A 16176-nucleotide genomic window follows, 5' to 3' on the forward strand; every position below is an offset into this window, starting at 1 on the left:
AGCTCTCCAGGCACTGAGAGCCAGAGCTGAGTGGAACTGGGGAGGGCAGTCCCCTTGGGGCTGCTGAGAACCCTTGCAAACCTAGGCAGCGCTGACTTGGGGGTGGCTGAGGGGACGCCTCCAGTCCAACGCCACTCTGGTTACCTCTGAGGTCCTGACCATTTCCAGTGAGTCTCCCTCCAACAATCCCTGAAACTAAGAGGAAGAGAAGAAGCATCAAAGAAGGACACAGTGAGTACCAAGGAGCCCCATTTCCACCCCAAGAAGGTACTCTGGAATCAAACAGGACTGTTGGTGATCCCAACTACACTCCCTCATCACTTACTTAACTGCTTCCAGCAATGGTTTCACAAGCTATAAAATGGGGAATCTCAAAACGTATATAGTAGATTTTCAATAACAGTCCTTGTTGGCTATCGACCCAACATCCACAACCTTCCATTCTTCTCTGCCAGAATCCTGATTTTGTTTGCCAGGACTCAGGGGATTAATTGTGCTCTAAGCCCATCATGGTATTTGGTTCCTCTTACCCACGAAGGATCTGAGGGTCTGCCCTAGTCCTGGCCCATAATATCCAAGGGGTGTACAGTGCAAGCTCTTGCATGGAAATCCTTTGCCTGTATAGGAGAACCACCGTACAAGCCTCTCGTACTGCCCACGCGCCAGCCTGTTGAGGGCACCATCACTGAGGATGAGATGCTGGGAGTGAGCAGCCCAAGGGGACAGGCTCTGGCCGACATACTGAGATGCAGAACAGAAAGCAGGATTGAGCCCATGACCTCTGGGATATCGCCGGGCTTCTGCACCAACCCTGGAACCAAATGCCCCAGACTTCTGTCATGTGAGATAATTAAATGCCCTTATTGCTTAATCTCCTGCCCATCAAGCACTCTGACATTTATACCCAAAAGCTTCTTAACTCTGCAGTCACCGGCCTTTCCCGAGGCCCGCCATGTTTATTTATGCTTCCTGACCACTAAGGGTTAACCATTGCATCAGAGGCTAAAGGCACTGTAATCCCCCAAAGGACTCGGTAAAATCAGCAAGAAAACAATTTAGCACACAGTGCAATTCTGGAGTTTTAAACAGCTCTAGTATTAAGCATGACTTTTAATGCCAGGGGCACAAATCAAAACAAATAAATGCACAGGCATCTGGCGGGGGGGGGGGGGGAGGCCACCACAAGAAGAGTTTAATTCACTTTTTTTGCCAATAGTTTCTGTTTCGAGCTACACTTACATAAACCTTCCAGAAACAGAACAATACATTTCTAAGAAAATGAGAGAAAGAAGTATCTTTCACTTTTTCTATTCAGAAAGTGGGGTCCACGGACCAGGATCGTCAGTATCACTGAGTCAGCACCTGCCATGCAGCCAGAGCCCTAGCTGATGGGACGCACAAGGAAGTTGGAGAAGCACTGCTCAACAGTATGGCCTTCCTCACAGGTGCTATGGCCTGATTTGGTGTGACTGCATGATCTCAAAGTGTGGCCAACGCCATGGCTTTCCTCTCTCACCTCTTAGATGCAGAGAACTCCAGTAGTGGAGAGAGAGCAGCAGGAAAAAATGCATTTATGCGTGCACGCTCATGTATTTTATGACCCAGTAAGCACAAGGGCAATACTAGAAGCCTAAATCATGTCCCACAAAAAAAATGACCCCGTGATGCTCAAGGGTGTGTCAAGCCGGACAAATTCACACACGTGGCACACTCCCATTCGTACAAAGTCTTTTCTTTAAAATACATGAAGATAATTTATGATCACTGTCCTTACTAACAGTCCCATCAGTAATGGCTGCTCCATAGAGTGCCAGGGCACTGAGAAGATAGGCTTCAGGTAGGTATCCTTCTCAGCACGAATGTTGGTAACACTATTCCTTTCTCAACCTCTGATATGCAATTGTGTGGGGATGAGAGATGATTAGAGCAATAACCTTGAATCTGCTCATCTTTTCAGCAAATGATAAATATGTAGGCACCTTACCTACTCTTCATAATCGCTAGCTCATTATGGATTGGGACATACCACCTGTCCTGCTCAGGAGGAAGGCTGGCACGCCAGGAGGGACCAGACAGAACCAAAAAGAATTCTCTGAAACCTTCACTCTCCACCCAATTTCCTTTCCTCTAAACAGACTCCTGGTTTTCAACTCTATTTATTCCTTCTTGCACGCAAATGGTGTTCAGCGGTCTTCTCTGGCTCTCTAGGCTGCAGCTCCCAGACCCAACAGGGTGTCCCAGGCCTCCACTAGGAAAACCCAGTCTACCGTATTTCCTGTGGCTGCACCCCAGAGTCACTTCTTGGCTGCTCTGAAAAACCGACGGTTCCCAACTATGAATGAGGGAGGGAGTGGCAGTCCTGACCTTCTTTGAAACATCAGAAAATGACAATTCCACAGCCTTTTCTGATAACAAAAGAAAAAATCGGAAGACATCATATCTGTATTCCCTTAAGACTCTCACCTTTCAAAATAAAAGAAACACAAAGAAGCAAACCTTCCCACGACTGGCCTCTCCCGTGGGTAGACTCTCAAAACTGCCATCAACAGGTTTCCTTTGAGGGTGCTATGTTTTAACCCATATAGGAGAGGTTCTTAGCCATTTGTTTATACTTTGTACACGGAATCAACATCTCATTCATGACCCCATAAACAAATAACAAGAAAATTTCAACATTGGGGGAATTATTGGTTAAAGACCCGAGGCTACACAAGCTTCCACTCACTCCCTAATTCCTCATTCTCCCCCTTCTCACACTCAGGACAACACAGGATTAAAAGGGCCAAAAGGTAGAAGGGTAAGTGTTGGCTGATGTCAATTCACATCTGGTTCACAGCTCAGCTGACTAAGCAATCTATTAGCCAAAGCGTGAAGGAGAACAGTCGCTTAAGATGACAGCAAACCACAGATAATCTGCCCATCTATGTGAGAGCCACACAGCCCTTCACCAAAGCAGGTGAATTTCCAGTGACAGGTGGAGCCAGAGGCCATACCTGGTGGGGCACCAGCAGAGGCAGGGATCCAGGAAGGCTGGAGTGGTAATCCCAGGCCAACTGTGCTGAAGGTGCCAGGCAAGAGCCTGCTTTCTCACGTCCAATGACAGGCATGACCATGAACTCACTAGCAGACTCACTCGCTAGCAGTCAGCTTTCTATCAAATGTGGTAATTACGGTGAACAAAGGAAAACCACAGAAGATCCCCAAATCGCAAATCCATTCTTCCCTAGCTCCCCAGTGAGGGCAGGATATCTTTAAAGATGCTCTGGTAAAGGTAGTCACAGGATAGATAGTCGCCTTACTCTCCCCTCCATGTCCAAGACCATCCTGATTTGAATGCTTTCAAACCGGACAGAGAATTTCTTTAGTGACTGAGGCTCATGAAGGGCCACACGAACACTTTGTTGTAAGACAGGTCCTAGAGAAAGTCTTGTCAACCTTCCTTATTCTGCAGCTGAAAAAAACTGAGCCCTAGGGGGGTTGAACTGTCTGAAGGCACCTTGTGAAAAGCAGGGGTAGCGGTGGGTGAGGGGAGCCCAGTAGTAAGGAAGTGAGCCCAGGGCTGAGAGAGAAGCCAGGAGATCTGAGAATAATTGGCTTTTACGACCTTCAAAATGACCATAAAGCTATCCACAATTGCTCAGCAGTCCTCAGTGCCCCCCATCTCTAAGACCTACTCTGCTGAACAAGGAGAGCTGCTGTAGGAGATCACTAGGTAAGTGTATTTGACAGGTATCTTTTCCCAAGCCCAGCACACGCTCTGAAGTCAAAGGAGGGCTCCAGGCTGGCCATATTTGCAAAGACAGGCACAAGCAACTTGGATCAAATATTAATAAGTCTAAATTTCCAATGCAATATTCATACACCCGCAGGTGGTCTTTTTCATACAAATCTCCACTTAGCTAGCTCTAATATCAGAAGCTTTCAATAAACCAGGATGACCCATCTGTACTCTCTACAAGCGATGGTCCCTATGGGAGGTAATTAAAATAGCACAACTCCAGTAGCCACAAGTATTTAAAGCAACAATTTACATCATTTCCACAAAGTATGGAGAAGGATTAGTTGGTGCTAACACAATCTTCAAAGAATCTGCAGGTTTTTAAATCCACGATAAAGAAAACCTCACATTTAAGACTCTTGATGCTGACGAGTCATTGAAGTACGAGGATCACCTTGTTGAACTCTGTGGCTCAGTGTTCTTTTAGTCTACATGTACTAAACAGTCATATTTTCATTAATTCATTCGACAACTACTTACTGAGCTCTTACCAAGTGACATTTCCAGTTTGAAACACTGGGACTGTAGAAAACCCGTCCTTCATGAAGCTGACCTTTAAGCTGGGGCAGCAGCGGGAAGGAGAGGTAAATATGGTCAGGAAGCAAAATTCCTACGTGCAACACACAGCAGTGCTGCCCAGACTTCAGCGAGCATCGCAATCACCTGAGGGCTTCTTTACATACGCCCTGCTGGGCTCCACTCCTCCCCACGTTTCAGATTCAGCAGCTCCAGGGGTGGAAAAGCACAGAAGGTGTGTATTTATCAGGTTCCTAAGGTGATGGTGATACTGCTAGCCTAGGACCCCACCTCGACAACATGAACACAGTGTACACTGATGTATGCAGTAAGAGAGATCAGGAGAGAGGGAGTCCAGGGTAGAAGAGTCTGCAATTTACCACAGAATGGCCATGGAAGCCTCACTGATGTGGCATGTAAGCTAAGATCTGAAGGAGGTATCAGAAAGACTATTTGGATGGGGCAGCCGGTGCAAAGGCCCTGCGGCAGGGGCACGCATGGCAAGGAGGCCAGTTTGATTGGAATGGAGTGAGGGAGAAGATGAAGGAAGAGATGAGGTCAACGAGATCATGTTAGGGGCCAGATCTTGCAAGGCCAGGTGGGCCACAAGAGTTGTGACTTCAATCTGAGATGGGGAGGCAGTGGAGGGCTTTGTGTAAGGGCGTGACACAAGCCAACTTCGTTTAATGGCATCAGTCTGGCTGCCATGTAGAGAAGAAAGGGGCAACGACAGAAGGGGACCTCTTAGGAGACCACCTCAATAACCCAGGCAGGAGCTGATGGTGACCAAGACCAGGATGACAGGGGAGGTGATGAGACATGGTCAGCAAGAGGATCTGCTGACAAACTGGACAGGACAGGTATGAGGGGAAAAGAAGGATCAGGGAACACCAATCCCTGGCCTACGCCATAGAAGGACAGAGTGGCCATTAAAAGTAGCGGGAAGGGGCGCCTGGGTGGCTCAGTGGGCCTCAGAAGCCTCTGCCTTCGGCTCAGGTCATGATCTCAGGGTCCTGGGATCGAGCCCCGCTTTGGGCTCTCTGCTCAGCTGGGAGCCTGCTTCCCCCTCTCTCTGCCTGTCCCTCTGCCTACTTGTGCGCGCGCTCTCTCTCTCTCTTTGTCAAATAAATAATAAAATCTTAAAAAAAAAAAAAAAAAAAGAAGCTGGAACACTGTGTGAAGGGCATTCTGTTAGGGAGCATGGGGGTAATAGAGAGTTCCAGTATTGAAATTATACAAGCTTTAGAGTTAAAAGGTAATTCGAGAGGCCAAGAACCTCATTTTATAGGTGATACAAACCACGGCCAGCAAAGGACTTGGCTGAGGATTAAGTTAGGCTAAGTTAGTGACTCAGAAAGCTAGAGGTCCTTGTCTACTGTGCCTTCAAGTGCATCCCGTGTACTCAGGTGTTAAATTTACATTCCAGAGAGTATAAGTACATGTTACCTCTCTTCAGATTTCCTACCAATCTCTAACCTATGGTATGATATATGTAGTGACTTCTAATATGTTACCGATCAAGAACACCTTTCCCCAAATCAGTCCTATTTACCATGCACATTTAAGATTTATTCCCCTGACAATCTATTATACTAGACTATATGCATTTGTTATAACCTAGGTTCCCCAGGCATATGCATTTCTCTCCACTGACAAATTTTTTAAATTAAATTCCATAGTTAGCTGTTTAATAGGTTTTACCTGAACTGTAAACTTAGGCCACTAGATACAGTGTCCCTGTTGCTGACCACGGTATCCGCCCAGGGGGTTAGGCCTGTTTACTGAGCAGAAGCTCGGTAAAGATCTGCCTTCACCAGGGCACCTGGGTGGTTCAGTCAGGTAAGTGTCTGCCTTCAGCTCAGGTCATGATCTCAGGGTCCTGGGATCCAGTCTAGCATTGGGGCTCCCTGCTCAGTGGGGAGTCTGCTTGTTCCTCCCTCTGCCCCTCCTCCTGCTTGTGTGCTCTCTCTCCCTCTCTCTCTCAAATAAATGAACAAAACCATAAAAAAAAAAAAAAAAGATCTGCCAATCAACCACTTCAGGCGCATTAAACCCAAACAACTGATGTTCACCTTTTCACCAGGGAAGGGCCGTTTTTTGTTATAACAAATGCAGATTCTGGGAAGCAGCCAAATAAATGAAGAAATGATCATGCAAAGAACCGAGTTGGACTGCTCTGCTCTTAGTCTAACAACTCCTGTTTTTCCCAGACCCCAGCAGCTTGTGGGAACACACAAAATGAAATTTAATTATGACACTGCAGGCCCTTAAAGGCAGGAAGGAAGAAAGGAAGAGAAGGAGGAAGGAAAGAAGGGAAGGGAGGGAGGGAAGGAAGAAGGAAGACCAAGTCCCATCTGTCCCATGTCCCCCTAGACCCTCCTCCTTAAAGCTCAACCATGTGCCCCACGCAGTTAAATGTGCGCAGCTGGGGAAATATTCCAGTGGACGAGCAGAGCAAAGGGATCCCCCCATCGTGTCCACCCAGTAAGACTTCCTTAAGTTGTTGCTTAAACAACGCTAGCAGCTGTTAAAGGATGGGAAGGTGATGATATACACATGGAGTGGAAAACTGGGTTTCCAGAGTTGAATGCATTCTTGCTTCGTGCAAGGGGTGGCACCAAAGGTTACCATGTGATCTGTCAAGATCCCAAAATTCCAGGAGCTCCATTAATCTGCTGTCCCTATTTACTTAAACAAGTATATATCAAACAAAAAGTATATATCAAAATTCTGGCATAATTCATTAAGCCACAATTCACATAATTATAAACTTCCTGAAAGTCAAAACATACGCTTTGGTTCACTATAAAGCACTTTATGCCCTCCCAAGATCTTCATTTGTACTTGTACTCAATGTTCAGAGTACGCCACTGTTCTTAACTCGTGTGCACTGCTTTGCTCTTCCTTGACTGTGTTCATCATTTCATGTGTAGCTGCCTAACACAGAGTTTGTCTTAGAGCAGGAAGCCGAAAAGCACGGGTAGACAAGACTGGAAAAATAGGCTGGGCCTTCATATGCCATATGAAGGGCCTTATTCCACCAGCAACAGTTGTAAAGTTTATGCAAGGGAATTATATGGCCAGATCTGCATTGCACGTTTTTCACCCCGGGGATATGGGGGTAATCGATGGGGTAAAGAAAAAGGGAGAGCAAAATGATATGGCAGGGTCAGAGAGGGGGCTTACACCCTCACCTCCCTAGGTTCTTCCTTATGATCTTCAACTTCCTAAATAATTAAAGGGCCTCACATCCATTTCAATACAAAAGCAATGTGAGCTACCTAATTCTAAAATGGAATATGTGTTAATTCCTTTAACCCTCTAGTGTTTTTCCACAGTTTGGATATGGAAACTGAGGCACAGAGTGCTAAAATAACTTGGTCACAGGGCTAGAAGGAGTGAAACCACAGCAGTCTGATGTCAGAGGCCTGCTCTAGGCCAAGGCACCCACAAATACAATGACATCGTCATTTCCTGATTCAGATGCCCCAGGGGCCTTCAGACCTTTCTGATACAGATCAGAGGCTGCTGCCTCCCTTGTACACAGGGAGCCCATCTTACCTTGCCTGAAGCAGCAGCCTCTCCTAGCAAAATACTCCTTCCACCCCATTCCCCCAACCCCCACTGAAATGCATTTCACCGGAGACAGAGCACAGAAGGAAAACAAAAGAACCTAGCAGCTATGGGAGTAAAAACTCTACCCAAGGGGCACCTGGGTGGCTCAGTGGGTTAAAGCCTCTGCCTTTGGCTCAGGTCATGATCCCAAGGTCCTGGGACTGAGCCCCACATCGGGCTCTCTGCTCAGCGGGGAGCCTGCTTCTCCCTCTCTCTCTGCCTGCCTCTCTGCCTACTTGTGATCGCTCTCTCTCTGTCAAATAAATAAATACAATCTTTAAAAAAAAAAAAAAAAAAAAAGGCACAGCTCCACCACATGCACCTTCCTCTGGCTCCTTGAGAATAACACCAGAGTACTGGAAGCAAGTTAAATCTAGTTACATGTGTTCCTGGCAGAAGTTTTAGTCATAATTGTCCAGGAGGCAGACTGAAGTTCAAGATGTACTCAAAGGCTGACTAAGGATATAATCTCCCTCCCAAAAAACAGAGACACTACCCAAAGTTATACCAATGTGCCTTAGACACTAAAAAACCTAAGGCATACACATAAGCTTGATTTGGATGGTCTCAGATACATTGAGATAGATGTAATGATAACTTTCTAGACTTCTAAAGTATTAAGCTGACTTAGCTCAGTACCAAATTTTTTATGAAAAACTAGGAATGGGAATTCACACACACACACACACACACACGCTCACAGTTAAAAGCCAAAAGTAAGAAAATGACCATAAGATCTACCTGACATAATGCAGTGGTATGCTTCTAGAAAGTTCTTCAGAAAGCAAATGTTCTGAAATCAACATTTTAGTAGTATATTAAAGGCAGTCAATATTTAAAAGAACCCTAGGATAAACATATTTGCAGTGACCACCCCAAAGTGACCTGTTTTATATGAATTTCTGCTTAGAATAGTGCCTCTCATGAATTCCAGACAAACAGGCTTAGTCACTTGCCAGACAAAGATCTAAGCTCTTCCTGACAATATGACAGAATATCAGATTGGAAAATAAAACGCTAGGCCGTGGGAAGAGCATGACTTTTAAATAACCACTCCTTCTATCACGTCCTGTAGCAAACACCTTTACATTAACCAAGGCATCCTGTCCAAGTTCATTACCAGGAAGTCACACATTCAGGTTCTCTGAGCACGGAAGACATAAGAAGTAGTAAAGCATTTTCTTTTAAACTCTGAGTAGGCAGTCCTCAAGTTTTAATTGATTACATGAAACCTGGATTTCTCCAGTGTGGTTGTCACTACTCTGCTTAATTTGACACCAAATGACACCCAAGATGATAGCTTCTTCAATGCCCTAGAACCTTACCAGAGTCTTATGTCCCAAATTGAAGGAGCAGAGAGAGAAAAGGTGCAGAATATGTTCCCTGGCTTCCAAATGGAATCGCTATGCAGAGGTGTGGAAGAGCTAGTGATTGCTACTCATCTTCCATCCAAAACTGGGATCACTTATACACAGATATAGGGCTGTCTTCCTAGAAATTCCAGACATGGGGTCACAGGCTCTGCAGCCAGGTCCCGGAATCTGAAGCCTACTTGTGGCCTGGGCAGCTTACTTCCCCTCTCCATACTTTAGTTTCTTCTCTGCAAAATGGGCACAATTACAGGGCTGCGGTGAACGAATCACAATATGCTCAGCATACAGAACAGGGCCTGAAACACAGGAAGCACTCAATACAAACAGTCACTGATTTTATAGCCCCAGCCAATGGAAATGTATATAATTCCCACGGAATCTGTACTTTTAGAAACAGAACCAAGCATATTTGCCTTACTTACCACACTGGTCAGCTCTATAAGATGAGAGTTTCTCATGGTCTGAACCAGGAATCTTAATTTCCTCTTTTCTTTTTTTAAGATTTTATTTATTTGACAGAGAGAGAGCGTGTGCACGCACGCACACAAACAGGAAGAGCCACAGGCAGAGGGAGAGGAAGAAACAGGATCCCCACTGAGCAGAGAACCTGACAAAGGGCTCGATCCCAGGCCCCTGAGCTGAAAGCAGATGCTTAACTGACTGAGCCACCCAGACACCCCTTTAATTTTGCCCTTTTCTAACAAAAAGTTCTGAGAAAGGAAGTATATAAATGGTTGAGTGATTTAAATAAAAATTATTGTGTTTTCTATTAGAGCAGCACAAATACTCTTTTGAAAAACAATGCTCATAATAATATTCCCAAGATAAACAAATATTACAAAGAAATAAATGCAAACTTATCCCCTGCTTAAATTTTTTCAAAAAATAGGGCTTAAAGTACAAGAAGATATAAAGAGAAAGGGCACAAATAGCCTGAACAAAAGCAATGTATTATCTATCCAAATTTAATACGTAGCTTTCAGCTCTCCCACCCACCTCCCCTACTTCACCCAGCAGACTAAGACGGCAGCAAAAGACCCAAAGACTCGTGGTCCCCATTTTTGTTCAGGCAGTAACCAACTGTCTGGCCAAGAGAGTCAAACTCCTAGGAAACAGGGACAGCAGCATCATCTGTCTGTTCAAAGGAAGCATTACATATGTTTTCTTAAAGCAATAACCTTATTTTATAGTTAAAACCAATAAGAAGAAGAAGAAGAAGAAGAAGAAGAATTTTAAGTAACGTAGGAATTCAATGTTGTGCTCAGGTCAGAGAATATGGAAAAATTAAATATGAATTCTAGAAAGCCAGAGCCCCAGAGATGTACAAACTATACAATTTAAATATTTGTTAACTTAGGGGGGCCTGGGTTTCTCAGTCTGTTCAGTGACCAACCTTTGATTTCAGCTCAGTTCATGATCTCAGGGTCATGAAATTCAGCCCCATGTCAGGCTCGGTGCTGGATGCAGAGCCTGCTTGAGATTCTCTCTCTCTCTCTCTCTCTCTCGGTCCCTCCCCCACCATTTGCAATTGCTCACTCTCTCTCTCTGTGTCTCAAAAATAAATAAATAAATAAATAAATAAATAAATAAATAAATAAATAAATAAATAACTAACTAACTAACTGACTGCCTGTTAGCCCATCATTATATATCCGGGAAGCAGTCATTTCAGTACATGGCATGGCCCACACAGGAAGTCACACACACAGAAGGGGTGCCAGGGAGAGCCCAGAATGGCAGCACACAAGGTCTCCACTAGGCACCACGCACCAGCACTTCACACACAGACTCGTCTAATCCTCACCACAGCCCAGGTGCTGGATTTCCCACACTTGCCCTTCTGAACCCAGCAGCCCCCTCGGTGCAAGCGCCTACAGCTGCCACTCAGCACCACCACCCTCGGTGAGGAGAAGGAACCCAAGGCCCACGACAGGGAGAAAAAGTCAGGAAATCCTATTTCAGGGGATGCCAGCAGAGAAAAAGAAAAGGCCAGTGTGCTACAGAAGGCCCAGAGAAAGAGCTCAGGTCCTTAATCTGACATGAGTAATAGATGAAGTCACTGGCAAAGCCCCAAGTGGCAGAATAAGGCAAGGGTTGACCTGCCTTCCCATTTCAAAGGCAGTTCACTGCTATTCTGACCCTCTTGGTGAGCAATGATCATTTCATCACCAGACAGAGAAAATTACTCGTACTTCCTTATCAGCTGAGAGCAAGATTAATGACAAGTTAACTTCCAAGTTCCATAATTAATAAGCATTAGCTTTTTATAACTCATAAAAGCCCCTCAGAGCTGAACCCTTTGCAAAACTAAATTGAGGTACTTATGATCTGCTGGCAGTGCAGGGTAGGGTCGGTCTCAGAGAGAGCAGTCACGGCAGGGATAGTAAGGAGAGTAACACAAGTACCACAGCAGCTGTTGTGGGCCTACCGTGCGCCGCCTCCCCCCCGCCACCCCACCCCGCCAACTGTTACCGCTTTGGATGGGAAGAGCCACGTTCAATTTCACAAAAAGAGATGAGGGGGATGATATCTGTATCCCTCTTTAAGGAAACGGAGTCTTAAAGAAGCTGAGTAGCCTGGGGCACCTGGGTGGCTCAGTGGGTTAAAGCCTCTGCCTTTGCCTCGGGTCATGGTCCCAGGGTCCTGGGATCAAGCCCCATATCGGGCTCTCTGCTCAGCAGAGAGCCTGCTTCCTCCTCTCTCTCTGCCTGCCTCTCTGCCTACTTGTGATCTCTGTCAAATAATAAATAAAAATCTTTTAAAAAATAAAAATTAAAAAAAAAAAAATAAGAAGAAGCTGAGCAGCCTGACCGAGGTCACAGAACTTGAGTGACGCCCTGGGAATTTCCACCATGCCAGTTCATCCGAGACCTCGCACCCTGAACTTGAGTACTCGGAGGTGGGAGAGCTTAAAGCTTCTGTCTGCAAATGTTTCAGTTGTCACTTGTTTAGTTGAAGTATTTTTTTTTTCTTCTAAATGCTCCTAGCCTGTGGGGTAAGGGCGACTCTAAGGAGTCAGAGTAAGAACAAGATATGTTGGGGCGCCTGGGTGGCTCAGTCGGTTAAGCATCTGCCTTTGGCTCAGGTCATGGTCCTGGGATCAAGTCCTGCATCAGGCTCCCTGCTTGGCAGGGAGTCTGCTTCTCCCTCTGCCTGCTGTTCCCCACACCCCTCATGCTCTCGCTCTCTCTCTCTCTGTCAAACAAATGAAATCTTTAAAAAAAAAAAAAAAAGAAAGAAAGAAAAGATGTATGTATATATAAGTCACTAACTTAAATGACTGAAGAACACAATTTAGTGTTAGTAATAAAAGCCACCAGAGTAGGGCACCTGGGTGGCTCAGTGGGTTAAGCTGCTGCCTTCGGCTCAGGTCATGATCTCAGGGTCCTGGGATCCAGCCCCGAATCAGGCTCTCTGCTCAGCAGGGAGTCTGCTTCCCCCTCTCTCTCTGCCTGCCTCTCTGCCTACTTGTGATCTCTCTCTGTCAAATAAATAAATAAAATCTTAAAAAAAAAAAAAAAGCCACCAGAGTAGAGAGGGGGAAGATACACAAATCAGTGATTATTACTGATGTCAGGCGATGGCTGTACTGTACATGAGTTCTTCCTACTCTGTTCTTCTTTAGGCTACATGTGAAAAACTTTACATTAAAAGATTGAAAAATGACTTCAACTAATTGGCAGTTCATGAAATTTATTTAGTCATTTCCCATCATTTTTTTTTCCCCAGGTCATACTTTTACACAATTCAAAATTCAAAACTGCTGTAAAGGGCACACGCTACACAGTCCCCCTCCTTGTTATCCTTCGATTGTTTCTTTGTATAAATATAGAGAGATATTCTTATTTCTGCCCATTTCTTTCACAAGAGGTGACATGCTATATGCATTCTATATCACCTTGTTGTATTCACTTAAACATGTAGCCTGGCCATTTTTTTCTTCACTTCAGTGTATACCGGGTTTTTCATTCTCCATTACAGCAGGTGGCTCTCCCATCACACAAAGAGGCCATCTACCATGTTTAACTGGGAGACCTACATTGTCTCTAAGCTATTGCATTCAAAAACAGTGCTCCCATAAATAAGTTTATAACATGTATCTCTGCCTCTTGCACATTTTTGGATGTACCAAACATTTCTCACATTTATTTACTTATTGTAACAACCATATCAGCAGTAGTTTCATAGGACGTGAAGCTTACACAATTTGGAAAACCCTCCATAAAATGGACAATACAAAATTTAAAATACAGAGTTAAGTGTATATATATATATATATGTATATATATATATATATATATGTCTATTTCTTTAAAATTAAAAATTCACACCAATTCTCTAGAGTCCTGAAGATCAATAAGTTCCTTTCTTCTGAAGGAGCTTTAGATAATTTAACAAAAATGCCTACATAGAAATACCTCCTGATGGCAAGTTGGCTCCTCTCCTCCACCTAGAACACTCTGCAACTCCCCGGAACACACAGCACTTACAGGACCCTGAATCTTAAGTTTCAACAGGTGCAAAGGATATGTGTGTCTTCTTGAATGACAGGCATTACCGTTGCCATCTCACAGATGGGGAAACTGAGGCTTACAGACATAACCACCTCCCACACTGCTCAGTGGTTCTGAAACCAGGCCTGTTTGATTCCAAGGCCTTTGTGTTTAACTGATACATAGTGTCTCCACAGTGGTCTCAAGCCAATGACTGCATTTGTCTCAATGTATCTTTTCAAAGAGAGGAAAAATAAAGGATAACACTTTCATTATTAGTTTTCCAGGGAAGAAACATTTGATTTGAAACAAACCCTCCCATTTTCCTTTTATGTCTTTAAAACATCTTTCTCTCCTTTAAAGGGAAGTAAATAAAAGTCCCCTTGAATGTACCCAACTCAATACAGAGCCCAAGGTCAGCACACTGCCTGTCATACGGGCCAGGCATCACCTGACAGGTTCTCTGGCATCTAGAGAGGGACAAACAATGAATCAAAGAGATGACTCAAGGCTTATCCTTTGGGCTAGGGGTGTGTTTGTTTTCTGCTGAGCTCTCGCATTTCTAATAATACCCCAGATCCTTGCATTTGTCTAGAAATAAGACTAGACCCAAGGACTGTGATCAACTCTGCTCTAAGAACTTGATGGGCAAATGCCCTAAACCCTAAATCCTGGAAGAGAGACTCTTCTAGCTCCAACTCAGAGAGCAGCACACCGGGCTGATGAAAGCCTGGGGCGAGCTTCGCGCTCTTCAACAACACAGGCCACGTGAGGGAGTCATGCCAAGGACGCTGCTAGGACGTGTTGCTAGGAACATTTAGCGCCTGGAAGCCAGAGGGCTCAACGCCCTGCAATGATGGACACAGTGCAGGACAAGGAAGGACTGTGCCGTCGAAAATGCAAAAAGCAGAGATGGCTGAGAGGATGGTGGAGGCAAGCCCACCTGGACATGGAGGGAAACAAAAGAGTCGATACAGATACGGCTACAGGTTATCCCAGGCCTTTGCGGTTACTCTCGGCACAACAACACAATGAGAAGGTCTGCACACAGAGGCTACCTGTCTGGTGCGTTCACTCTACAGACACACACCGCACCTGCACACCAACTGCCATGGACAGCCATGCACGTGCAGGTGCAGGACCAGAATAACCCATAAGCTTTAAGGGCTCACAATGCTTCCGGCCACCTCTTCAGAAATCGGAGGGCTTAAACTAATAGAAGGTGCAGTGTTTTAACTTTCAAACTTGTCAGAAAAATTCTCAAAAGTGCTTTTCTTGCAGTCATATAAATATCACCTTTATTCAACGTGAAAGGTAGAAAAAATACAACTGAGAGTAAAATTGTCTTTATCAAAAGGCCATGTTCTAAAATAGCTGTTTATTAGATGATCTAGCCAAAATTTATCAAAATAATAGGGAGAAAAAGGAGGGGTGCCTGGGTGGCTCAGTTGGTAAGATGTCCAACTCTTGGTATTAGCTCAAGTCATGATCTCCGCGTCATGAGATTGAGTCCCACATCGTGGGCTCCACACTCAGTGGGGAGTCCGCTTGACTTTCTCTCTCCTTTCCCTCTGCCCCTCCCCCATGCTCTCTCTCTAAAATAAATCAATAACTCTTAAAAAATAATAATAATAGGAAAAAATGTTCTGCCCCAGACCCAAACATTCTTGAACAGGGCAGCCCAGATACATTCTTTTTTTTTTTTTTTTTTTTTAAGATTTTATTGATTTATTTGACAGACAGAGATCACAAGTAGGCAGAGAGGCAGGCAGAGAGAGAGAGGGGAAGCAGGCTCCCTGCCGAGCAGAGAGCCCAATGTGGGGCTCGATCCCAGGACCCTGAGATCATGACCTGAGCTGAAGGCAGAGGCTTAACCCACTGAGCCACCCAGGCGCCCCCAGATGCATTCTTAAAACAGATTACAGGCATTTATTCATTCGTTCATTTATTCATTCACTCATTATTTATTTGGAATGATAATGAATGATATTCTTTGAAATGATAATAATGATATTCCTTGAAGCTGTAATATTTCTGTCAGAAGAATTTTTATTTAAATCAGCTTTACCTGCTATTTGCACCGAGCCATCCTCACCCAGAAGAATATTACCGGCTTTCAAATCCCTGTTAGAAGAAAAAAAAAAAAAAAATGGAGAATGAATTATGGAATACAGACATTATATTGCATTAATTCATTCAGAGATAGTTAAAAATGTATCATATAATGTAGCTGTTTAACATAATTAACATTTTATAAATATTAAAATTATATCAGATTTTTGGAGTAACAGGGATAAATCATGATTTTATAGTTTGCTCCTGGGAGATGGTGAGGATTTTAGTAACAAATATTTTATATGGAATCATTATCCAAATTGAATTAAATCACTAGTGAGTACAT

At 44.4% G+C, this 16176-nt stretch overlaps 1 protein-coding gene across 1 annotated transcript in view; it reads right to left on the reverse strand.

Moving 5' to 3' along the window:
* Positions 1-16176, reverse strand: part of LOC111145371 (serine/threonine kinase 39) — a 297684-nt gene that overhangs the window by 201833 nt on the left and 79675 nt on the right. Inside the window, exon 5 of the mRNA XM_022500240.1 lies at positions 15844-15899. Within this exon, the coding sequence (XP_022355948.1) occupies positions 15844-15899 (56 nt within the window). The remainder of the gene's footprint in view (positions 1-15843; positions 15900-16176) is intronic.

The sequence above is a fragment of the Enhydra lutris genome, unplaced genomic scaffold, assembly GCF_002288905.1.
Source record: "Enhydra lutris kenyoni isolate GAN:26980312 unplaced genomic scaffold, ASM228890v2 scaffoldscaffold1, whole genome shotgun sequence".
NCBI classification, from domain to species: Eukaryota; Metazoa; Chordata; class Mammalia; order Carnivora; family Mustelidae; genus Enhydra; species Enhydra lutris.